This window comes from Panthera uncia, assembly GCF_023721935.1.
Source record: "Panthera uncia isolate 11264 chromosome A1 unlocalized genomic scaffold, Puncia_PCG_1.0 HiC_scaffold_16, whole genome shotgun sequence".
In the NCBI taxonomy this organism is placed as follows: Eukaryota; Metazoa; Chordata; class Mammalia; order Carnivora; family Felidae; genus Panthera; species Panthera uncia.
This window is the reverse complement of record NW_026057576.1, coordinates 27,452,987-27,479,544: the sequence shown is the minus strand read 5'-3', so window position 1 is coordinate 27,479,544 and position 26,558 is coordinate 27,452,987. Positions and strand designations below refer to the sequence as shown.

The window sequence follows — 26,558 nt, the reverse complement described above, 5'->3', positions numbered from 1 at the left end:
TGTTACATGTCCAGCAAAATTTCTCCAAAGTCCCTCAGAACAAAATCCCCTCCAATTCACATTCATTACACAGCTTCCTTTTCTTTATTCAAAATCCCCTCAAAATCTCCTGTCTTGCAAGGAGCCCACTCTATGTAAATCGTAGAAAGACCAAGAAGTATGATCCAGGATGAGAAGGCTTTTTACAACACAGAAAATTTAAGCAGCACAGGGGCTGGATTAAATTTAAAATTTGCAATTGACAATAAGAATAGTCTTCAAAAAGTAGAGAAAATTCAACTTTTAGATCATTCACTCTTTTGTCATTTTTTAGGAAATATTGTGATTTTTTTAAAGTGATCTTTTATAAATCTCTGCTAGGGAATCTGACAATGTAAATATTCTAGGGGACACAGAGGAAGAAGATAAGACTTGCCTTGGTTTATGAAATGACTTAATATATTTTGGAGAAGGGACTAGACACCCCTTATCATGATCTAATCATGGGGTGATACTGTCAGTTCTTATGAACTGTACTCTAAACCCCAGTGGAAATACAACTTTAGAGGGTAGTATCATCCTTGTTATGTGAAAGAAGATATGAAACTCAAACACCTGCCAAGATCTTCACAAAAACAAAAATATAGGTACATAACTGGCATTTCTCCAGAAATGGAATACTCATTGCCATTAACTGTTATAATAGAAACCAATAGTTAAGTGCTTAGGCGGCTAGAATATCAGGAGGTAGGAAATGTGTGGAGAGAATCAGATAAGTACTCTGAAGATTTCAGATAAGACCATGTCCTCCCAATAAAACAGGTAGGTCCACGGACTCTCTGACCATGTGATCTGTACATTTAGAGGCCACTCCCTGATTTGTAAACCAGGGAAAAGCAGTTTTTGGAAATGGTCATATGAGAAAGGTCTAGAGGAATTCATGAAAGCTACCAGATATCATTTCATTTCTCCAGGTGGGAAAAAAAAAATCCTTATTTACAGATATTCAAGCAGGGCATGGGAATGATCTGTCCAAAGGAGTTGTTCTGGGAAAACAGGAAAGAACAGCAGCATGAGCAGTGCCCGGAAGGCCTGAGGATAACATGATCACTGAGGACCGCCAGCAATTAGACAGTCACACAAGAGAACCTGGACACAGAGAATCCTGTCATCTAAAAGCTAAAAGGGAAGGTTATTCCATTTTCCACTCCTGCCAAGTGGTTTGCTACAATCCAGAAAACTCCTGCTTCGTGGCCCAACAACAGATGTTGGATTCATCCCTGCTCCTCCTCTTTCCTAGCTGGGACAAAAGAAGGTGGGAGAGACAGAGCTGCTTTTTTGTGCTTTCACTGCACAAAATTAAATCTGCAGATGCAGTTTCTTACTCAAGATAATGAGGGATACTAAATCAGGGAATAAACAAAGCCAAAATCCAACAAGTAAGCCAAAAGAGGAAGTCTAATTTATATCCTTCAACCAAAAGATCAGGAAGCAGGGACCACAGCTGAGCTGTGGATTTAGTACCAGAAGAGCAATTAACATGAGAACAAGCAACATGAGAGCAAGCTAGGGGGGTTGACTTTAAATAGGTGATGATCATTGCTTGGAACATACATTGTCTGTGGCTTGCTTTTTGGTATTGACTCTAGCTGGGTACACCCAAGTGAGCTGGCCCAATTTAAAGAGCGGCAGTTTCCGAGACTGTTGATGTATCAGACAGAGAAGTGTATACTGACTATGAAAACAGCCAGCAAACTACTGAATAACAGGATAAGGACCATTTTGTTGCTAGGTCACCCCAAAGGCTTCCTTACATATAAATAGGTCATATGGAAAGTCATTTCCTGATGGTGATAGGATCTCCACCTCTGAAAGCCGCTGAGTAGAGTACTCCTAAGGATCTGCCATGTACTTTCAGGTGCTTTAAGACACTGGTGTGTAATACAAAGGCTGAATATGTGGTAAATAGTTGAGAATTAGGAAACAAGCACTATCAAAAGTTAAAACTAAGATTAATGTTCATTTTACTACAATCTAACAACAACAAATAACAAATGAAACTAAAGATATGGCTTGACTGAGATAAATAACTATTTCATAAGAATTAAAGATGAGAAAAGCAAAGTGCTCTTTTAAAAAGATTTCAGGAATAGAAGTATTGGGGTCAACATGTTTGGGCACATAAGTTTTAGAGAGAAAAGCACTTTCCACTGCTTCTTAGCGATAAGAAGGAATGAAGTATTGATATACATAACAACATGAAAGATCTCAAAATAAGTATGCTGAGTAAAAGAAGTTAGATCAAAAAGAGTATATACTGTGTGATCCCATTTATATAAAGTTCTAGAAAATACAAGAGAAATCAAGTAACTTGAAGCAGAGTCTGAGGGTAGCAGAGGAGGGTGCCAAGGGTCAAGAGAGAGGGATTACCAAGAGATCTGAGGATACTCTGGGGTGGTGGTCACAGATGTGTTCATTATCCTGACTGTGATGATAGTTTCATAAGTATATATAAATATAAAAATTATCAAACTGTACACTATAAATATTCACAGTTTATTATATGTCATTATACGTCAAAAAAAGCTATTCATTTAATAAAAGAAGAAAGACTTCAGTAAAGTCTAATCTTTGGAAGGAAATTATACAGTACATTTTTGTCAAATGTGTATATTGAGAATGACATAGAAGGTTTTTATAAAGACATTAATCATAAACCAGAAGAGGATCTTGTAACTGGCTTTCTGTACTATAAGACTAGTGCTGAACCTACAGGCTATGTAGTTCTATCTACAGCCCATATTTCACCTTTTTTTCCCGATGCAATGTAGCAAACTGCATGGGCACATTTCTTGCTCATCTTTATGGCACACGAGGTCTAGGGTGGTACTTGGATGACAGCAAATGCTAAATAACTAAATAAATATATTACTGTTATTAAGAACCATCACAGCAAGAAACTTTTTGAAGACCTCTGATGTCAAGGACAATGAAGGTAATTGATAAGGACTGAGAATAATGATTTTCTACCCCAAAGCAGAGCAGCTCATCTAAATGAATTAATTTGTTAGAGAAGGTGCATCCTCTGTATCAAAAAGACAAAACCACAACATACAATAATAATTAGATTCTTTATAGACACAGAGTTTAGAACTTTTCCTTGACCATAAAAAAAAACACAAAAAACGGTAATTTTTCAAAATCAGAATCTGTTGAGAATCAAACACAAAGACGTGGGCAGAAAATCCTGGGTCTATCTTGAATTTTAAAATTTACGTGGCCTACATTGCTACTAAAAAGATGCTGAGGTTTCTGGGGAGGCGGAGAGAATGCGGAGATCCTACCTATCTTCTAACACAGGAGTAAAAATAAAAGGGTCTAGAGAAGCTAATCTATCAAGGATTACGCCCAACGTCCAGTTATGGTTCAATACCGATCTAGAAAAACTGGAGACTGTAAACCATTTTCGATGTTCACTCATAATTAATACTAATAAAATATTCAATAAAAATGCAAAACACCAGACTATATATAATTATAACTGAGACTAGGCCACTAATCTTTACTGCTTCCCTGAGATAACCATAAGCCCTTTCTTGGCAAAACAAACTATTAGTAATGCACAGAAACTCTCAGCCCCTCATCTAGGCTCTGACCGATGGCAGGAAGGGACATATTTAGCAGCTTATAGTATTTGTACTCTCCCTTTCCCCAAAGAAGTTTTTCTCATCAAAGGAAGCAATTCTATTTTGGTCCTTGTTTCCTGTGAGAAATGCAGGCATGGTGTCTGATGTGCATGGCCATCATGCTATTTCTAACCACCACGTCCACTGTATTCTTGGTGTCTTGCAGCAAGGGAAGGAAAGTTGCTAACATTTCTTACACCATATTTAAGAGCACATTAGCTATGTAGTTACTTGCGGACAATGCCTGCAGAGCATTCAGATCAAGACATATGATCTTCATGAAGAATTAGAATTAGAATACAACAGAGGTCAGCAAAGGAGTCAAGTACAATTCTTTAGAAACTGGGTTTCACACTATGAAGTTGACAGGCACAGTAACCCACTGCTAGTAGCTGTTAATTACTAGGCACTGTGGTATCAGAAACATTTGCTAGTTCAGAAGGTTGTCTAAAACTGGATTAATGGAATTACCTTTACCTTGAGTTTCCTAGAATTTATACTAGGTTAAGATTTACTCACTTGCCCAAAAACATTTGCTAAGTGGTCTACTATGTGCCAGGTGCTGTGATGTTAGAGACAAAGAGATGAAGTACAGAGCAACAATGTCCTGGCAACATTCAAGTCCTGGGTTGCAGTTATTTCCTGAGGTCCAACTGCATCCTTGCCTCTCCTTTGAACACATGATTTGCAAAAATTTAAGGTTTTTTTGTTACCTGTAACTAAAGAAGTCTTGCTAAACACAAATATGAAAATTGGTCCTATCTGAAAAGAGACAGGTATCCAAATTTATCAAACTGGGTCCAGAGGCAAAGATGCTCTTAAATCTGCCTTCCCTTCATTCTACATTGACTTTTCCTCTATCTCAAAATCCCCCAAGGAAACAAAGCATTCATAGCTCAGTTTGTTTAAAGGCTATCAGATATAATAATGATTTCACTGAACTTCAAGTCTGTGCTTAGGTAGAGAAATAAAGGGATAGATGATTCAGACGCTGAGTTTCTCACATAGAGTTCAAATACTAATGCCAAGAGTAACATGTTAGATATGCACAGCATATAGGATCAACTCACTAGATAATGGGTCATAATGACTTATAGGAACAACTCATGAAATAAATCAATTTCCTCACTGAGTACAAATTTCCCACTTTATACTATGCTGTATTCTTTTTGGTCAAACTGTCTTCTTCCTACCTAATAAACACAGGCTTGAAAGAAATACTGTCAATGGCATTAACATACTATAACCTACCCTATTATAACCTATTATGACCCTAAAAGAGAACATATTTATTCTCAGTAAGACAAAAATGGGCCACAAAATTAAATCAAGTTTAGCCAGGAAAAGATAAAGAAATTTACTAACAATCCACATCCATCAGAGTGAAGAAGATTCTGTAACATGACTCTTTAACAATGAAATAGAGAAAAACTGTTTATGTTCATAAGAAAATAAATAGCATGTTTCTCAGGCCAAAAAACAAACAAACAAAAAAAACACAAACAAAACAAAACAAAACAAAACAAAACAAAAAAGGAGGAATACTGATAAGGAAAGGAATTAGGATTTCAACTCGTAGAAATATTTCAGACAGAGAAGTATCAACTCCTAGACATTCTGCCCCTGAAAAGTCAATGAAGTCCTGACAAACTGGCTGAACATAAGAGAGAAAATTAAAAGTTCAGCCCAAGAGGTTCAACACCTAACAGATCAAAGTTGCAGAAGGAGAAACTGGAGGAAATGGGCAAGTGGGAGTGGACAGAGATCTAGCATGACATTTGTGCTGTAAGCATGAAGGACAGCAGGTCCGGATTAGGGCTAGTCAGGATGCACTACGAAAGAAAAGATGGAAACCTGATAAAAGCCTGATGTGCCTGCACACGCCGAGAGGAGATTTAGACAAGAGGGGAAATACCTGGAATGAAAAAGTGATAAATACATGGAAAACGGGGTCACTTCCTCCTCTGTGTTCCCATAGCATTATTGTAGAGATCTCTGTTCTAACATTTAAAAGCTGCATTGTAATGGGCACCCGGGGGCTCAGTTGGTTAAGCATCTGACTCTTGGTTTTAGCTCAGGGCATGATCTCACAGTTTGTGAGTTCGCGCCCCACATTAGGCACCATGCTGACAGCACAGAGCCTCCCTGGGATTCTCTCTCTCCCTCTCTCTCTGCCCCTCCCCTGCTTGCTCTGTCTCTCTCTGTCAAAAATAAACTTAAAAAAGAAAAAGCTGCATTGTAATTATTTACCTACATATCTGCCTCTCTTCATATGTATACAATCGCTAACTCTAGGAAAAACAAAATGTATGCAAGACAGGAAAAACAACTGTATTTTACTAAATGACTCGACTGTATACAGTGCTTATACTGTGATAATAATGCAGACATTGAGTGAAGTTCTAAATACTGCAAGATAAAGAAGTATCAATGAAAGCACATTATGATATTGCAATAGTGATGTATGGGGACAGATAGTATCTACCTACGCTTGTGGTGAACACAGCATAATATGGAAACTTGTGGAATCACTATGTTGGATACCTGAAACTAATGTAACATTGTGTGTCAACTGTACTACAAAAAAAAAAAAAAGTATATTATTTAGTGATATGGAGGTAAGTACCTTGAAGAAACAGCTCAGAGTAGAAGTAGTAGTCTCTGGGGTGTGGGAAATGGGAAAGTGTCTGAGGATCGATGACAGGGGACTGGTATTTTTCGCCAGATGCCTTGAAAAACTATCTGGCTCAAGTTTCATGCATGGTTAACAATGACACAAAATTCAAACAAAAATAAAAAGTAAATGACAGAAACCAAGCAACACTCTTATGACTTGTTTCCACCTACTCGGAGAAACCTCTTGAGATAGAACTGAGCCTGGTTTGTATTCATGGGAGTGATGAAAATCAATAGTGATGAAGATAGGACACTTTGAGAAGGAAGTCCTAGTGACCAGTCTGAGCCACAACCTCAACACGATGTACAGGCCACTCTGTTCCTGAAATGGTTTTCATTTGTAAAACCGCTTGTGACCATCAGGGAGAACTTGGGTCCTTCTCAGGAAACAGGGCTGTCATTTCCTGGACATTTGACTACAAATACAAATGTTCCTGAAGTCCTAAGGGAGCCTGACAAGCAGGCTTGCTACTGCCCCACTGTTTTGATCCAGCTCCCTGAAAATACAAAATACAAAAGGTATGAAATGAGAGGAATGTTTAAAACTTACCTCCCTAGACACTCAACTATTCACTGGGCTAGAGGAGTTCAAGGATGTCTATCCTAGAAGCATAAATAGCTGTGTATAATCAAGTGCATTTTTTAATAACTTACACAGAAGCAGTAAGGAATTTAATATTTCCTCTCTATAAAAACTTCCAAGAAAATTTTTGAACAAAATTCTCCTTAAAACATAAACACAATAAGAAACACACTTAATTATCATTTGTAAAATTTTAACGTTTTCAGTATGTCAGCAAGCCCTTTGTGGGGAGGGGAAGCTTTAATTAAATAAGATTCAATTAAGTCACTACATATTTGCCAAGGTAGCAATCTCTAATTATGTCAAAATATCCATGGAAATGGAATGAGACAGAAAACTTATATTTGCCAAACCTCCTCTGAAGGCAAGTAGTGTGTAGTTGGAGGAAATGTTTTGAAATTTTTCAAACACACAGAAAATTTGAAAGAATAGAATATGAACACCCATACATCCTTTACCTAGGTTTCACCACTTATTAAGATTTTACCACTTTGTGTTCTTATTCCCACTTGTTCTTTCTCTGTGTGTGTGTGTTGTGTGCATGTACACACACGTACATGTCTTTTTCCCCCTGGAACGTCAGGAAGTAAGTCACCGACATTTTTTTACATTATCCCTTCAATATCTCAGTGTGCATCTCCTAAGAACAGGAATATTCTCCTTCAAAGCCAGAATACCATTATGATATCTAAGAAAATTAATACTAATTCAATATGATATAGTATATATTTCAAATTTAACTTTCCCAATTGTCCCGAAGTATCTTTTATAGCTGTTTCCATTTTATTTCCTGATTCAGGATCCGAGCAAGCCTCACACATAGCATTTGGTTGTGACATTTCTAGGAGGGAATATATAAATAAGCCACAAAGGGTACACCTGTATCAGGTGGCTTACCTCAGTAATAACCCATCACTTCCTGGGAGGGAGGACCCAGTAAATTACAAGAGTTTTTTGTGTTGTTTTTGTTTTGTTTTTGTCTTGCTGAAGGGAAACAAAGTACGGGACAAAAACTGAGTCACCAGGACAATGAATAGGGGTTACCTTCTGAGCACTAAGCAGCTTATGAAGTGTTCAAACACTTAGGTGAAAGTTCGGCTGAGAGGGCAGAACATACCTTGGGTCGTAAACCCAAGTTTTAAGAAAGGCCAGATTATGAGCATGCCCAGGACAACAAACTATTAAATTCTTCGAAGTTAGCCTGGCTTGGCCCTCGGTTTAGAAGGATAATAAAAAGAAGGCACACTTGACCACAAGGACGAGGGCAGTGCACCCAACATTACCTCTTCTGCAGCTGCTTGTCAGACAGTTGTAGCTCCTCCTTTAAGCGCATATACCTGTCTTCTCTCAGCAGCCTGGAGCCATCGTACAGGCTTAGCTCCCGGTCGTGGATCAACCTAATGGGAGAGGCGAAAGTCAGGGAACAAATTCATCTGTTTTGAATGCTGAAGTTACAGGAGGTAGAATCAGCTAACATTTTAATCATGTCTATTCTTATGGGCAATGGAGTCTAACAATTTTGTTAGCGGCGCCTTTTGAAACTTCAAGTTGGCTAGTACTGCTGTACTTGGCAAAACTATTGGTTTCTGTGCTGGAGAGCGGTCGTCATGGTTATGAGATGTGGACAGTGGGGAGGAGAAGGACGAGGAGAAGGTGGAAAGGGGAAGGAGGAAGGAGATGCAAGGAAACAGCCGAATGAGCGACTCAGGACCATCAGGAGGTGCATATTAATGACCAAGGCAAGTGGTACATGCTCTGACTCTAATGTAAGTCTTTAAGGGATAGTATTTCCAAAAAATTTCTATCTTTGGAACTATAGGATTTTAAAATATCAAAGATCTTTATAATGAAATAACTGGTGCTGCTTTATCTACAAACTACGATGGTGACCTGACCATCCATAGCACCAAGAGCACTCCCTTCCAGATGTTGCAGAAGGTGAAAAGCACCAACCACTGAAGTCTCCTGAAGCCTGCATTACACTTGGCCCACAAGGACCTCCACTCGGTGAACACCAAGGAGAGGGGAGACTGCATAACGCAGGGGTCAGGAGCATGGACAGCAGACTCAAGTCAGATCTGTGTTCAAATCCAGCTCGGCACCTTATAAGCTGCCTGGGGAGGGGGAGAACTGCTACTCCATCTCTCTAAATTTTTCTCTTTTATAAAATTAGGGCGATAATACCAACCTCCTAGTATCGCTGTGAAAAGTAAACACCTAATGTAAGGCAGACGCTATGACAGTTGTTGTCAATCTTGGCAGCACATTAGAATCCCCTAGGAAGGGTTTGAAAATGCCCATTTCCGGGCCTCACCCTGGATCAATTATATATGAATTTGAGGAGGCAGAGCTCAGGCCTCAGTAGTTTTAAAGCCCCATCCCTGGAAGGTGCTTATGGCTGAGAACCTGAGAAGCACTGGCCTGGCACAATGCCCAGTACAGAGTAAGCACTCATAGCCACTCCTCTTAAGTGCTTGGCCTAAGGGCAAGGGATAACCAATAAAAGGAGAGGGCTATTATTTTGTTTGTGTCTGTATTTATCCGTTCAGAAGAAAAAAAAATACTGTAAATCTATGGAATATTTATGGCAAATCACTGAAAGGTTGTGATTATTATTTTCAAATGCTCTCAAACCTAATTAGGACTAACAATGTTTTTGGAAAGTTTTGTAAAATTTATTTATTTTGAGAGAGAGTGAGAGTACAAGTGGGGAGAGAGTGGGGAGAGAGAATCTGTGGTGTCAGCGCAGAGCCTGATGTGGGGCTTGAATTCGTGATCCAGGAGATGATGACCTGAGCCGAAATCAAGAGTCGGACACTCAACCAACTGAGCCACCCAGGCACCCTTATTTTTGGAATTTTTAATTATACTCAGGATGTGACAAAAAATTTTGAATATTTAGTTGGGGAAATGGCTTATGCCATAGTTAAAAAAAATCTACAAATGACAGAATCAAGACAGAATAAACAAAAAGTTGGTATCATTCATCTTCTTAAATAACGGGATAGACATATTTCCCATGAAAGTTACACATGAAGTTTTCTCTTAACATTACACTCTAAAGAAGTTAATTAGAAATGTTTTCCCCACCTAAAGGGAAATAAGGAAACAATAGTTACATAAATGTTCAAGTTTATAACCACAAAGTGAGTTTTCTAGTCTATATAAAATATCATCAAACACCTATTACACATTTTATATAAGGAACTACCCTTTCTCTCTCAAAAAAAATTCCAACATGACCAACGAATAATTTAGATCTATGATTCATAAGGAGTTTATAAACAGTGAAGCAGTGACTGACAAATCGTAGAAACTTCAGCTGTGTAACTTATTGCATGTATCAACCAGCATATACGAAGTCTTTCAAAATTACTACCTGACAGCTTTTTTTTTCCCACTCTTATACAGAGACTGCTGCTCTGACAGTGGTTTTTCCCAAAATGTTCATTATTTGAAGTTTCGCTACTGTTTACAACGAAGAAACATCTTCTGTTCTGGGTGGTTACAGAATTAAGTTTCTCAGTCTCTACATAACCCAGTTTAAAAAGACTGATAGAGTCCCCACCCACTGTTTCCATGGTGTGTTTTTCTGCGTGTGTGTGACTCACGCAAACCTTTGCAATACAGCGAGTGTGCCGGCGTTGACGCGGTGAATGCCATCCAAGAGGACAAGCTTTCCTTCCAGAGCGGCATTCACAAGGGGTGAGGACCGCCAAGCAGTGTCTCCATTGGGAAGAGTGTATCTCTGCTGTAGCAGATCACGTGCTGTCATATCCTGGAACCAAGTGCCACCACCCACCAAAGAAAATGCAGAATTAGTTTTGAAACTAAGGTTGGTGGCTTACTTAGCTTTAGAGTTAGGTACCTCTCTGAACATAACATTCCACATTCTAACTGGGAAGTCGTCTTCTCCAATTCAGTAAAGAGCGAGATATCCAAAAGCTTCTCCTGGTTATTTGAGGTTGGTCCTGTTACTCATCCACATAACATAGTAAGAGTGAGGGCTCTTCCCCCTCTCCTTCTTATTAAGCATTTTCCCCCTCCCTTGAAATGTTCATTTGGCTCATTTAGATGGCATTCATTTCCACTTGACTGTAATGAAATTCAATTCAATCAGCTTTATTTTTGCAAGGATCAAAATGTGTGGATTCCTTTTTAAGAAGTAGAGGCCATACAAACTCAATGGGAGGCGATGCTTATCAATAATGTGCATTGTCTTATAGTTAAAGTCTCCTGAAAAACCATGCTAGGAACCCATCACAATGACTCAGTGTATTTAAAGAGGTCTGAAAATGGAGGAAGCCGAGGAGGACAGTCATCAGATGAGGTACAGGAATTGACAAACAATAGCATGGCACTCACAAGCAAGTCTTGAAAGCACACACGCAATGCGCTTGTGTTAAAGCAATGTAACAGATTTAAGCAAACTATAATAGCAGTGGCATATAAATGTCTGCTTACTTTAAAAAATTCGAGGTGCCATGTAACATGAATAATTTTTTCTTACATGTATTAATGGTGAAGATAATAGTTTGCTTTCTGTTATCACCTTCAGATAACTTTTGTGCAACTTATAGCAAACAAAATTTCAACTTTTACAATCGATTTTATCCTGAAACTTAAAGTCTTTTGTAAATTCTTTGATATCCGACTCCAGTTTCAAGAAGACAGAAAACTAATACATTTGCTTATATTCACAATGGCAACAGATCTACACTGAAGCCAAGATGAAAATGTAAGTATTCATCATTTCAGTTTTCTCACTATCAAAAAAGTACTGACTTAGGAAGTGTGAATAGGCCTATACTGAATCATAAAAGCACCTGAGAACAGTAACATTCAAACTCACCAAGTCCCCATAGCCCTAAAGGTCTGGCATTGACACCTTATCAAAATTTGGCTTAGCTCATTAATTTCATTTAATTCTTCAACTATGAATTTTAAGTTCTATGCGAATTATATGAGCATGGCATTCTATGCGGCCAGTGATAGTTGCAATAGTCAATACTAAATTGATCACCATCGTCAGCATTTACTGAGATGGTTCAGAGTGAGAATGAGATCACTCCTACCCATGGGTATGCCATGTAAGAACAAGAAATGGATAAAAATAGGACAAATCAAAATAAATCGTTGTGGGTCATTTTCATAATCAAATTCTGAAAAACAACCAAATACACAAATAAATCTTTCTAAAATTAATATAAAATAGGTAAATTCAAAAAAATTCTTGGCAATAATTATTTCAGAAAAATATTCACTATAGAGTTACATCATGTATTGTTCTAGAGAATAAAACAAACAGAAAACATGTCTTAGCACAGTACTTCTAAGTCAAAGATATATATCAGAAATAGCTGGGGGAAATTTTGGAAAATACATAAGCATAAGCATAAGCCCCTCTCACCCTGAAGATCTGGATTCAGCAGATCCAAGGTGGGGCTCACCACCTTGTAACATTACCTTATAATGTTTAATTAAACATTAATTACATGGTAACTTAAATGCCCCCTCAAGTGGGAAACTGCTTTAAAATAGTAACATTGACTCAATGTGAAAGTCTGTCTCATCCTATTTATTTATACCCCTTTCTTATTCTAGTAGGAATTATGAGATTATACAAGGACGTACAAAATGTGTAGCAAAAGAGTATAAATTAAGAGGTGAAAAAAATGAAGGAAAAAAAAAGGAAGGAGTAGGCCTTGTTTCCTTCAGGTGTTCCTATTGGTATTCAGAGGGGATGAAGAGAGCATCCCATTGATACTATATTTTTAAAGGAATGGATGGGTGTTAATTTTGAAAATGCCAGCTTCATATTGCAAATAGACGGTATCCTGACCCATTTGAGCTCTTGAGTCTTTTTGTGTGGGCCCAGGAAAAGGAGGTGAGGAATGGGACGGTGCCATGGGACGTTCAGACCCCTAAGTGGCTGAGGCTGGCAACTGGTAACTTTTTTTTTTTTTTAATTTCAGTAGAGAAAATTCCTTACTCTAATACCAAGATACCCTCAATCACCATTCTGTGAACGCTACAAAAAAGCACTGCTTCATTTGATGAGGATTCCAAAATACTTTCACATCTTGTTAATTCATTCAATGCCTACCAAAACTTGCCTCGTTCAAATGAGTAAATATTTACCAGTAAGACAGCCATCGCTGACTGAAGTAAAACAAGATTATTTGTTGCTACATAAGGAGCAGTCATAGATCAACAGAGCTCAGTGCTGCTAATGCCAGCCAGCCACAACTACAGACCAGAAATACTCTCCCTTTCTTCAATTCTTACAGGAGTAAAAAAATGGAAAACACTTGGCATTTCTTGGAAGACTAGCTCACTTCAGTTTTACCACCTAAACTCTCTTACACTATTATGCAAAAAAAGAGTCATTCTTCACTTCTAGTATGACTTCGCATTAAAATAAAAATCCTCCTGAGAAAGAGAAGAAAACATTCCTTTTAATACAAGCTTCTAGTTTTCATAATTAAAAGCCTGTACTGGGAGAAAAGAGGGAGATTCCAGCTTTTCCTTAAAGAGATAATTGTCCCCACTTTCCATAATATGAGTTAAAATCAGAAATTATTTTTGATTGTGCAAGAGTGCAAGAACACCAAAATAAAGCTGAACTTTCATCCAACTCAACCTAATCAAACCTAATTATATTGATAGGCTTTTTTTCAGCATAGTCTGAATTGCTCAGTGATATGAATTAATTTCAACAACAGGCTAATCTCTAAAATAGAGTAACAGCATTTTCAAGTGTTCCTGTCCATAGAATATTTGGATTTTAGTACCGTGAAATTGTTATAATATCTGTATTTATTTTAACATATACTGGGTCATGAAATTGTTGAAAATATATCATTTCTTTATTCTTCCTGCCTACTCACACATCCCCAAAGCAAGTGGAAGGCCAAAATTAAAAAAAGAAAATGTGCTTGCTCCATATGATTATTTTGAAGGTACACTAATAAAAATCAAAAAAAGATGCATATCCCAGTTTTTGCATATATTTTTCTTATCCTTGAAACTTTTGAACTTAAGAGAATAAAAATAGTACTAATGATATCATAGAGCCCGGACCATTTCCTCTTTCTGCATTTCCTTAAAAATTTTAAAACAACAGGACATGAAATCCAGTTCCTTTAGAGCTACCATTGTCTAACCTTCAACACTTCACCTTCTCATTCAGATTCCTGGAAAACATCCATATATCTCTTAAGATTCTGGGTCACTTGAAATTTTGCTTTTTTTTATTAATAATTTTGCTCTTTTCATTTTTCAGTAGGGAAAAACCCTACTGAAAAAAAAGTTTTATTACAATGAGAAGCATAACTGCATGAAATGTATCATAAAACATAGATCTGAACCCTAAGGCAATTATATGCCTTAAGGTTTTTAGCACCTTTGAATGATATATGCTAATTTTCTGACATTTCCTTGAGAGACCTGGATGTAAGTCATTAGTTAGATGGAATAAGTTCCAAAAGCATCTGTGTGTCAAGGAGCTAGAATAAGACTAGAATTACTTGTCCAAGGCATAATATCATTCAGAAAGATATATAAAAATATTATAGTAAATTTTCAGCATATAAAGGAATTTGAGCTTTCTTCCTTTTTCTCTTTCTTTCTCCCTTCTTTCCTTCTTTCCTCTTTTCTTTTCTTTCTTTCCTTCTTTCTTTCTTTCTTTCTTTCTTTCAGAAAGGGAGCAGGGAAGGGGCAGAGAGAGAGGGAGACACAGAATCTGAAGCAGGCTCCAGGCTCTGAGCTGTCAGCACAGAGCCCAATGCAGGGCTTGAACTCAAAAACCGTGAGATCATGACCTGAGCCAAAGTCAGATGCTTAACGAGCTAAGCCACCCAGGAGCCCAAAGTTACCTGTCTTGAAATGCAAATATTGATAATCAAGTAAAATTTTACAGTAAAAAGCATATGTAATTTTTCTGATGGAAAATTTAAATTATTGCAAATGTAGTATTCAAAGCATATATAGAATATGGCTTTAATTAGATTAAAAATACACGTTTCCACCACATATATGAACCCAGAATTTCACAAAGGTTTAAAAGTTGGCTTGCAAAAATATGTATGATGTATGTTATAAAATCTGAAATAAGTGGATACAGAAAACTAAACAAGGGAAGATGAAATGAAGAAAGGTAAAGATAATACACAAAGCATGCATTGTAAGAAGAATCTAAAATGCGGATCTAATCTTTTTAATATCTAACACACACACAAAACAAGTGACATAAAAAAAAGTTATGTAAGTCCTAATAACCATAGCACTGACACCAAAAAGAAGCGGTACTATAATTCTTGGTGATGAGACAGAGGAAAATTTCTTCCATGGGTCAGGTCATCATATAAAGAACAACATGTTAAGAACTTAAAAATAGAAATAACAATAATTATAGCCACCAGTACTTATGGAGAGCTTACTAGGTGCCAAGAACTGTACATAAATTAACTTGTGTAATCTTATAACCCTCAGAGATAAGAACAATTATTGCCTTTATCGTACAGATGAAGTAACTAAGGTATGAAGAGGTTAGCTCACCCGATCAAGGACACACAGCTAATAAGCAGAGGAGCTAGGTTGTCCTCAAAAATATTACAATAAATATCAGTGAAAGAAGTTCCACAGAGAAGGGGCTAGTTTGGATTGATCAGTACATGGATATATTGCAGAGATAATATAAGAACGTAGCAATTGTACACCTCTCAGGCTACCTACCCTCCACAAACGCTGCTTCTCAATCAAGTTCTTTGAGAAGAGTCAGAAATTGGTGACTGTGATGTTTCCACACCCCAAGATGTCCCTAAACACAGCTAGTCTACACTGTTGTTTAAAAATATCTTTGAATACATGTATAAAAGATTATAATAAAGATGTTTTAGTTAACAGTAATTACATAATTCTTCACTTTCTTATTTCTGAATCAAAAATATAAACTGTGAGGGGCACCTGGGTGGCTCAATCGATTAAGCGTCCGACTTCGGCTCAGGACATGATCTCGCAGTTCGTGGGTCCGAACCCCGCATCAGGCTCTGTGCTGACAGCTCAGAGCCTGGAACCTGCTTGGGATTCTGTGTCTCCTCTCTCTGTTCCTCCCCTGCTCACGCTCTGTCTCTCTCTCTCTCTCAAAATTAAATAAAGATATATTTATTTATCTATATATATTTATATATATTCATATATATTTATAAACTATGGGCATTTAATTTTTTTTGATTGGGGTAAGTAGTATTAATTATTTTTCTCCCCAAAAGAAACTAGCTGAAATTCTGTGGGCTTTCCAGCTCTATCTGAAATAAGTTTTGCTCAAGTAAGTAAAAATACCCTGCCAAAAAATACCTGTCAGTAGAGTATAAATACCAAGAAAATCTGGGACTTAACTGCACAAAAGAATACACCAAGACTAGCTGATGTAAGCCATCAATTTTGCAATAAGGGATTAATTATGTCCATACCTATTAGTGGCAGCATAGTGCATAAATACTGTATAAACACAGAATGTTAATAATTTTTAGGTCCTAGAATAGAAATGAAGCCATTATTTACAGTCTAAGCATGCTCACTGAACAGAATGCAAGGCATGTTGCCAACATTCTTTAGTGTCATTTATGTTTGATCTCAAAGAAGCCTCTCGTTTTACATATTGTAAAATTATTTATAAACCCTTCCATGCTTCTCCCCCAAGTTCTTCTCTTAAAGAACTATTTTTAACCCATCACACGTATAATAAATACCTCCTTTATGTACACAATGATGGCCTTACAAGCCTACCATGATTGTTTTAAGTTACTCTGCTAGCATTGGGAAAAAGTCGATTTGAATAATTTATAGCTCTATTCACTGTAACCAGTGGGATCTATACAAGATGATCTCCTCTGGTCAAAGACTTATTCTATGAACACAGAACAAAATTCTTCTCACTAAAGCTAACCAGATGTCAAACCCACTGTCTCACTAACAACTGACCCAACAAAAGAACATCTTAATAAAGTTGCAAAATAAAACATAAGTCAAGGTCACTGTAGGTATAAAAGATATCATATGTCTTCAGTCAAGATACCCAATCAAATACCCTTCTATCCTTCTTGTACTACAGAGGCTAGAAAACTGGAAACATTACTTCTTAGATGCTTTGCAACTAAAGTTCTAACTATGCAACTAAAGCATTCTTGCATAGGCACAACTAGGAACTGCAGTGAACAATGAGATTAGGTGACAGCCAGCTAGAGGGGACTAGGGTAGCTACAGCTGCAGTTCTCCTGGCTCCGTCATCTCCATCTGGGTAAAATCTAAACACTACTCCCTGTCTCTCCCAGAAATTTTGTATGCTACCTGATACCCAGTGAGAAATCCCTCTCCATTTTAGACAGCTAGGATGGATGCCATGGTCCGCAGCAAAAGCCACAAGCTAAAGACAACAATATTTTAAGAATGAGCAACTTATTAAAGCTCGTGCAGAAATGCTCATGGACAACTAAGTATATAAAAGAGAATGAGAAGACTTTCAAAAAAGAAAGGTAAAAAGCAGAGATGTTCCCGAGTAGAACCCCAACACACACAAACTGAAGAACCACATTTTATCCAAATGGTAGGGCAAACTTTCCTGCATTTTATCACAGGGGTATGACTCCGCTAGAAGAACAGGTGAGAAAGGTGCAATCAATTCTAGCTTAAATATTTGCAATAATATTTGCCTTTTACTAAATTAGTTTTTAAAAGCAAGTCACAAGATCATAAAATCTTGTTGTTTTAAGTACTAACAAGTAGTTCCATATTCAGTAAAGACAGCTGGAACAGGTTTGGCCTCATTCAACACTCAAATCCCTTCCGATCAGCCAACATGGAAACAGCAGGTACAGAATGAGGAAGGCTGGGTTTCAATTCCAAATTTGCCACTTCCTTGCGATAAATGGATGACGTGAGTAAAATATCTTTGGAATTAAATGAGATGTCTGGCATTTGGTGGGTATTTAATACATAACAGCTGAATTAGAACCAAGTGGAGAAAAAACAATACAAATACATTAAAATTTAATCTAAGTTAACAGTTCAGGATACTAATAGGAGTCATAAAACAATGCTATATGACAGAAGATATTCTTATTTTAGGATTTAAAGAAAACATAACAGGAAAACGAGTAGGAATTAGTAAAGAAAAGTTGACAGAGGTCAAATTTGAGCTGGTCTCTTAAAAGTGATGTGAATTACCCCAAATTTATTTATCTTTTCCGTCATATATTGACTGCTGACTACATGCAAGGCACAGTTCCAGGTACTGAGGATACAACAGTGGAACAATAAACAGTCCTTACATTCCAGGGGGAAAAGAACAAAAATAGACAAAGGAAAAGGGACAGAGGACGAGAAGGAAGGAAGGGAGGGAGGAGACACAACTAAAAAAAAAGATCACATAGTGGGTCAGGGCTATACAGAAAATATCGTGTAATGTGATAGCAAATGACTTGTTGGGTCAAGGATGCTTTCTCAAAGTATATTTAAGTTGCCAGTTTGAATGACAAGAGTCCGTGTGAAATCAGGGGTTAGAGGCCTGGGCAACAACCTGTGCAAACGCCCTAAAGCAGAAGCTAGACAGATATAAGGGACTGAAAGTAGCAAGAGGGTGAAACATAATCAGCAGGGGGTCCAGCAGGGAGCCAGGAGGCTGGAGAGGCAGAAATGGGCGGTGGTTCTCAACCTTGACTGTCTGTTAGAATTACCAGCTAGCTTCTGTAAAAATACTGAAGTCTGGGTTCCATTCAGACCAAATACATCAGACTGTCTGATGATAGGGCCTACACACTGGAAGACTTTCTCTCTCTCTTTTTTTTTAAATTGTTTTTAATGTTTATTTTTGAGAGACAGAGACAGAAAGAAAGAGAGACAGAGTGCGAGCAGGGGAGGGGCAGATAGAGAGGGGCAGATAGAGAGGGAAACAGAATCTGAAGCCGGCTCCAGGCTCTGAGCTGTCAGCACAGAGCCTGACGTGGGGCTCAAACCCACGAACTGTGAGATCATGACCTAAGCCAAAGTTGGAAACTTTACTGACTGAGCCACCCAGGCGCCCCTGGAAGAATTTCAAAGTTCCTTGGGTGATTCTAGTAGGCAGCCAAAGTTGAAAAGCAGTGATGGAGGGCTCATAAGTGAGGGTAAGGCATTCTTGTTTTATTCTAAGTATGACAGGAAGCTATTGACAGATTCTAAGCAGGGAAATGACATGATCTGATTTACTTCTCCTATTCCTTACAGAATAGATTATGGGATGCAATATATTCTAATTAAATACCTACACATGTTTAATATCTACAAAAAAGAGTATAATTTAAATGTTTTCACCAAGAGATAAATTTTAAGATAAATAAATTGAAAGCTGTAAAATATTAATGAAAGAAAGTGAAGAAGGCAAATAAATGGAAAGATCTTCTATGCTCATGGATTGAAAGAATTAGTATTGTTAAAATGTTCCAAAGCCTAAAGCAATCTAAAGGTTCAATGTAATCCCTACCAAAATTCCAATGGCATTTTTCACAGAAATAAAACAAACAAACAATCCTAAAATGTGTATGGAACCAGCCACAAAAGGCACTGATTAACCAAAAAGTCTTGAGAAAGAACAAAGTTGGAGATATCACACTTACTCATTTCAAGCTAAAGTAATAAAAACCGTATGATACTGGCATAAAAAGACACATAGATCAATGGAACAGAATAGGGAGCTCAGAAATAAACCCACACATACATGGTAAACAAATTTATAACAAAGGGGTCAAAAAAAAAAAAAAAACCAAAAAACCAAAGGAGTCAAGAACATACATTTGGGAAAGGATATTCTCTTCAATAAATGGTATTAGGGAAACTGTAGAGCCATATGCAAAATGAAACTGAACCTCTATCTTAGACCATACATAAAAAATCAACTCAAAATGGACTGAAGACTTGAATGTTAAGACCTGAAACCACAAAATTCCTAGAAGAAAATATAGATAGTAAGCTCCTTGACATCAGTCTTGGATTTTTTTTAATGTTTATTTATTTATTTTGAAAGAGTGTGAGCAAGCATGAGCAGGGAGGGGCAGAGAGTGAGAAGGAGAGAATCCCAAGCAGGCTCTGTGCCGACAGCCAACATGAGGCTCAATCCTACTCAGACACTTAACTGAATGAACCACCCAGATGCCCCAGTATTGGATTTTTTGAATGTGACTTCAAGAGCAAAGGCAACAAACCCCCAAATAAACAAGTGGGACTGCATCAAACTAAAAAGAAAAAGCTTCTGCACATCAAAGAAAACCAACAAAATGAAAATGCAACTTACTGAATTAAAATATTTGTAAGTCATATATCTGATAAGAGGTTAATATCCAAAACATATGAACAACTCATACAACTCAATGGGGAAAAAAACACAATTTGATTTTAAAATGGGGAGAGGACCTGAACAGACATTTTTCTAAATGGCCAACAGGTACAAGAAGAGGTGCTCAGCATCACTAATCATCTGGAAATGCAAATAAAACCACAATGAGATCACCTCATACCTGCTATTATCAAAAAGACAAGAGATAACAAATGCTGGTAAAGATGTGGAGAAAAGGCAACACTTGTGCACTGTTGGTGGGAATGTAAATTGAATGTACAGCCACTATGGAAAGAGTATGGAGGTTCCTCAAAACATTCAAAATGTAACTACCGTGTGATCCAGCAATCCCACTCCTAGTGCAGGAGATACCTGCACTCCTGTGTTCACTGTGACATTATTCACAAGAGCCAAGATAAACAACTTAAGTGTCCATCCTCAGGTGAATGGGTAAAGAAAATATGTTTTTACACATATAATGGACTATTATTCAGCCATGAGAAAGCAGGAAGTCTTGCCATTTGTGACAACATGGATGGACCCCAAGGGCTCCTGCCATTTGTGACAACATGGACGGACCCCGAGGGCATTATGTTAAGTAAAATAAATCAGACATAGACAAATACATACTCTATGGTATCACTTACATGTAGAATCTTTTAAAAAAAGTCAAACTCTTAGAAAAAGAGGGTAGAAAAGTGGTTTGGTTGTCAGGGGCTGAGAGGAAATATGGAGAGGCTGGTAAAGGGTACAAACTTTCAGGTATAAAATAAATAAGATCTGAGGATACAATGTAAAATGTGATGACTATAGCATTATATAATTGATACTTGTGAAAACAGTAGAACTTCAATGTTTTTATCAAAAGAGAGAGACAGAGACAGAGAGAGAAATACCTACAAATATTCAACCAACATAACTGATGTGTTCTTAAAAATCCAATGACGTAAAATTCCACATGTCAAATACGTTTTCCACCAAATTCTCAACAATGGGTCTACAGATAGTGGGCTGGAGCTACTGGAGATGTTCATCACTATAGTAGATCCTGGCAAAAGCAAATGATGCTAGACTGCTACCTGGCTGTGGGGGTTAGGGTGGATGAGGAACAGGCTAAGAAGTCTGCTATGGCTGCATTACTTGACAACTCTTTTGATCAGCTTAATGTGTACCCTGTGGCACTTTCCCAGCAAAACCAGAGCTGCTCTCTCTAAACTGATCCCCATGGGAGAGACACTGTGCAGCAGGGAAACAAGCACTTCTTCACGAGGTGGGAGACAGGGAAGAGTTGATGGATTAAGGGAGGGTCATTAGGGATAAATGTGGAGTCTCCTGCCCGAAGCAGCACAGAAGGAGGCTTGCCAAGAGGAAAGAGACAGACTGATGGAAATAGCGGTCAACCTCACGTGGCTCACCTTCTCACCTGGGTGAGGGCGTTAATGGACATCACTCCTCTCCTGTGTAGAGCGTGTCTGCCTGCAGCGACCTAATTCTGAAAGACTTTAAGGGAACCACAGGAAGCATCACAGGATCTGGGAACTGCCAAAGGCCCCCTTCAGATTGTTAATCTCTTAACAGGAGTCCACAGAACATAAAATCAGGAATGTGGCAACTTTTACCATCTTAAATCCCCAACTACTTCAATTCTAAGGCCCCAATGGCACTAAATGAGCTCTGGTAAAGAATACCTTTCCCTTTGCTGTCTGTTTTCACTATCTCTCTAGTTTTGTCAAGTGGCTTTTATTTCAAATACCTCAGAAAGCCCTGTTTCTACAATGAGACTGGCTTGTAAATCAGCAATAAAGTTCTACATATTCAGAAAGTGGTTTGGATCCTAAGTACATGTATTTTTTGAACAGAGGAAAAACAGACAAACAAAGCATTTAGGAATCAAAAAAGGCAACTAGACAAAAAAGATTAGAAGGATATATTTCCTTTTTATTTCCAGGTATAAAATGTTTACAAAATACACTGGCACATACAAAAATTGTGAATTTCAAAACCAAATCAAAGTTATATTCTTCTTTCTTTTCTTTTTTTGACATATTCCTCATAAAAAGAATATGGATATATAACATCATCATTAAATTCACTAACTTCTAGCAAACTCCTCATTCTTACCGTAATCTCTGATGACTATAAATGCCTCAGGACCCTTAAAAGATTGCCCTAAGGATTGCCCTAACTTCTTTAAGTGGAAAATAAATGGCCATGATTAGATATAAGAAAATTAGGAACAAAAATATATAAAAAATAACAGCATATACATGAGACATGGAGGAGGGAATAAAAAAGTTTTTGTTTTTTCTTTTAGAATGTGTTTGAACTTAAATGACCATCAACTTAACATCGACTGCTATAGAGTGTTGTAAGTTAACTTTCATGGACACCACAAACCCAAAACTTATCATAGATACACAAAAAATAAAGAAAAAGAAAGCCAAATACCACTACAGAAACTCATTGATCACAAAGAGTGCAAGAGGAGAAAGGAACAGAGAAGAACTACAAAAATGACCAGAAAACAATGAACACAGTGGCAATCACTACATACCTATCAATAATTACTTTAAATATAAATGGCCGAGGGGTGTCTGGGTGGCTCAGTAGGTTAAGCGTCTGACTTTGGCTCAGGTCATGATCTCACGGTTCGTGAGTTCGAGCCCAGCGTCGGACTCTGTGCTGACAGCTCAAAGCCTAGAGCCTGCTTCCAATTCTGTGTCTCCCTCTCTGCCTCTCTCCCACTCATGCTGTGTGTGTGTGTGTCTCCCAAAGATTAACATTAAAAAAAATTTTTTAACATAAATGGCCGAAATGCTCTAATAAAAAAAAAGACCCATCTATATACTGCCTACAGGAGACTCATCTCAGACCTGAAGATACATACAAAATGAAAGCTAAGGGATGGAAAAACATTTAACATGCAAATGGACATGAAAAAAAAAAGGCCAGGGTAGCAATAGGTATAGTATAGTATCAGGTATCCCAGACAAAATAGTTTTTAAAACAGACTGTAACAAGAGATAAAAAAAGGGTATTACAAAATGATATAGGGATCACTCCAACAAGAGGATATAACAATTGTAAATACCTGTGCACCCAACACTGGAGCACCTAAACACATCAAGCAAATATTACTGAATACAAAGGAAGAAATTAATGGTAATACTATAATAGTAGGGGACTCTAACACCCCGCTTACATCAATAGATGGATCATCCAGGCAGAAAATCAGTGAGGAAACTATGTTTGAATGACACATTAGACCAAATGAATTTAACAGAGACAACAGAACATTCCATCCAAAAACAACAGATGACATATTCTTTTCAACACATGTTGACATTTTCCAGAACAGATCACATGTTAGGCCACAAAACAAGTCTTAATAAATGTAAGAAGACTGAAATCTCTTCTGACCACAATGGTATAAAACCAGAAATCAATCACAAGAAAAAAACTGGAAAAAACACAAACACATGGAGGATAAATGATACTAAAACAACCAATAGGCCAATGAAGAAATTTAAAAAAATACATGGAGACAAATAAAGATCGGAAAACACAATGGTCCAAAATTGTTGGGATACTGCCAGAACAGTTCTAAAAAATATACAGCAATACAGACTTACCTCAAGAAACAAGAAAAAACTCAATCTAATTTTACACCTAAATGAACTAGAAACAGAAGAACAAATAAACCTATAGTGAGTGGAAGGAAAGAAATAATCAGAGCAGAAATAAATGGCATAGGGACCAAAAATAATTAAATAAAAATTGAAAAAAAAATCAAATCAATGAAACCAAGAGATGGTTCTTTGAAAAGATAAAACTGATAAACCCTCAGCCAGACTCATTCAGAAAAAGAGAAAGGACCCAAATAAATAAAATCAGAAACCAAAGAGGAGATATAACAACTGACACAACAGAAATACAAAAGTTTATAGGAAAATACTATGAAAAATTATATGCCAACAAATTGGACAACATGGAAGAAATGGATTAATTCCTAGAGACATATAGTCTTCCAAAACTGAATGAGGAAGAAACAGAAAATCTGAACAGACCAATTACTAGTAACAAAATAGAATTGGTAATCAAAGAACTACCAAAAAATAAAAGCCAGGACCACAAGGATTGACAGAAGTGAATTCTACCAAACATTTAAAGAAGAGTTAGTACCCATTCTTCCATTCTTCTCCAACTATTCAAAAAAAAAAAAAAAAAAAAGGAAGAGGAAGGAAAGTTTCTAAATACATTCTATGACATCAAATTACCCTGATACCAAAACCAGACAAAGATACCACAAAAAAGAAAACTACAGGCCAATATCCAACAAAACATTAAATGGATCACTCACCATGATCAAGTAGAATTTATCCCAGGGATGTAAGAATGGTTTAATATTTGCAAATCAATTCACATGATACATACTGACAAAATAAAGGATAAAAATAATGACCATCTCATTAGATGCAGAAAAAGCATTTGACAAAGTACAACATCCATTCATGATAAAGACTCTTAAAAAAGTAGGTTTAGAGGGAACATACCTCAACATAATAAAGACCATATATGAAAAACCCACAGCTAACATACTCAATGGTGAAAAACTGAGAACTTTTCCTCTAACATCCGGAACAAGATAAGGAAGTCCACTCTTGCTACTTTTATTTAACATAGTTCTGGAAGTTGAAGCCATCATACTCAGACAAGTAAAATAAATAAGAGGCATCCATATTAGTAAAGAAGAAATTAAACTGTCACTATTTGCAGATGAAATGATACTATACATAGAAAATCCTAAGGACTCCACCAAAAGACTATTAGAAGTGATCAGTGAATTCAGTAAAGTTGTAGGATACAAAATTAATACCCAGAAATTGGTAGTGTTTCTATACACTAATAACAATTTAGCAGAAAGAGAAATTAAGGGAAAAAACCTATTTACAATTGCACCAAAAAGAATAAAATACCTAGGAATAAACCTAACCAGGAAGTGAAAGACCTGTTCCCTGAAAACTGGTGAAAGAAACTGAAGATAACACAAATGGAAAAAGACATTCCATGCTGTTCACAGACTGAAAGAATTAATATTGCTAAAATGTCCATGCTACCCACAGCAATCTACGAGTTTAATGCAAACCCTACCAAAATACCAACAGCATTTTTCACAGAACTAGAACAAATAATACTAAAAGTTGTATTTTGGAACCACAAGACTCCAAATAGCAAAAGCTATTTTTTTTCAATATATGAAGTTTATTGTCAAATTGGTTTCCATACAACACCCAGTGCTCATCCCAAAAGGTGCCCTCCTCAATACCCATCCCCCACCCTCCCCTCCCTCCCACCCCCCTTCAACCCTCAGTTTGTTCTCAGCTTTTAAGAGTCTCTTATGCTTTGGCTCTCTTCCACTCTAACCTCTTTTTTTTTTTTCCTTCCCCTCCCCCATGGGTTTCTGTTAAGTTTCTCAGGATCCACATAAGAGTGAAACCATATGGTATCTGTCTTTCTCTGTATGGCTTATTTCACTTAGCATCACACTCTCCAGTTCCATCCACGTTGCTACAAAGGGCCATATTTCATTCTTTCTCATTGCCACGTAGTACTCCATTGTGTATATAAACCACAATTTCTTTATCCATTCATCAGTTGATGGACATTTAGGCTCTTTCCATAATTTGGCTATCGTTGAGAGTGCTGCTATAAACATTGGGGTACAAGTGCCCCTATGCATCAGTACTCCTGTATCCCTTGGGTAAATTCCTAGCAGTGCTATTGCTGGGTCATAGGGTAGGTCAGCAAAAGCTATTTTAAGAAAGAAGAGCAAAGTTAGAAATATCACAATTCCAGGTTTTAGGACATACTACAAAGCTGTAGTAATCAAAACCGTGTGGTACTGGCACAAAAACAACACACAGATCCGTGTAACAGAATAAGAGCTCAGAAATAAACCACATCTATAGGTTCAATTAATCTATGACAAAGGAGGCAAGGATACACAGTAGGGAAAAGTCTCTTCAATAAATGTGGACAATTACATGCAAAGAATGAAACTGGACCATTTTCTTATACTGTACACAAAAATAAACTCAAAATGGATTAAAGACCTAAATGTGAGACCTGAAATCATTAAAATTCTAGAAGAGAAACAAGCAATAATTTCTCTAACACCGGCCCTAGCAACATTGTCCCTAGATATGTCTCCTAAGGCAAGAAAAACAAAAGCAAAAATAAACTATTGGGATTAGATCAAAATAAA

At 37.2% G+C, this 26,558-nt stretch overlaps 1 protein-coding gene across 2 annotated transcripts in view; it reads right to left on the bottom strand.

Moving 5' to 3' along the window:
- Positions 1-26,558, bottom strand: part of VWA8 (von Willebrand factor A domain containing 8) — a 358,377-nt gene that overhangs the window by 226,957 nt on the left and 104,862 nt on the right. For both annotated transcript variants that reach the window (XM_049647001.1, XM_049647002.1), the window contains exons 13-14: positions 10,542-10,702; positions 8,208-8,321 (exon numbers count right to left, since the gene is read on the bottom strand). In XM_049647001.1, coding sequence (XP_049502958.1) covers positions 8,208-8,321; positions 10,542-10,702 — 275 coding nt within the window. The remainder of the gene's footprint in view (positions 1-8,207; positions 8,322-10,541; positions 10,703-26,558) is intronic.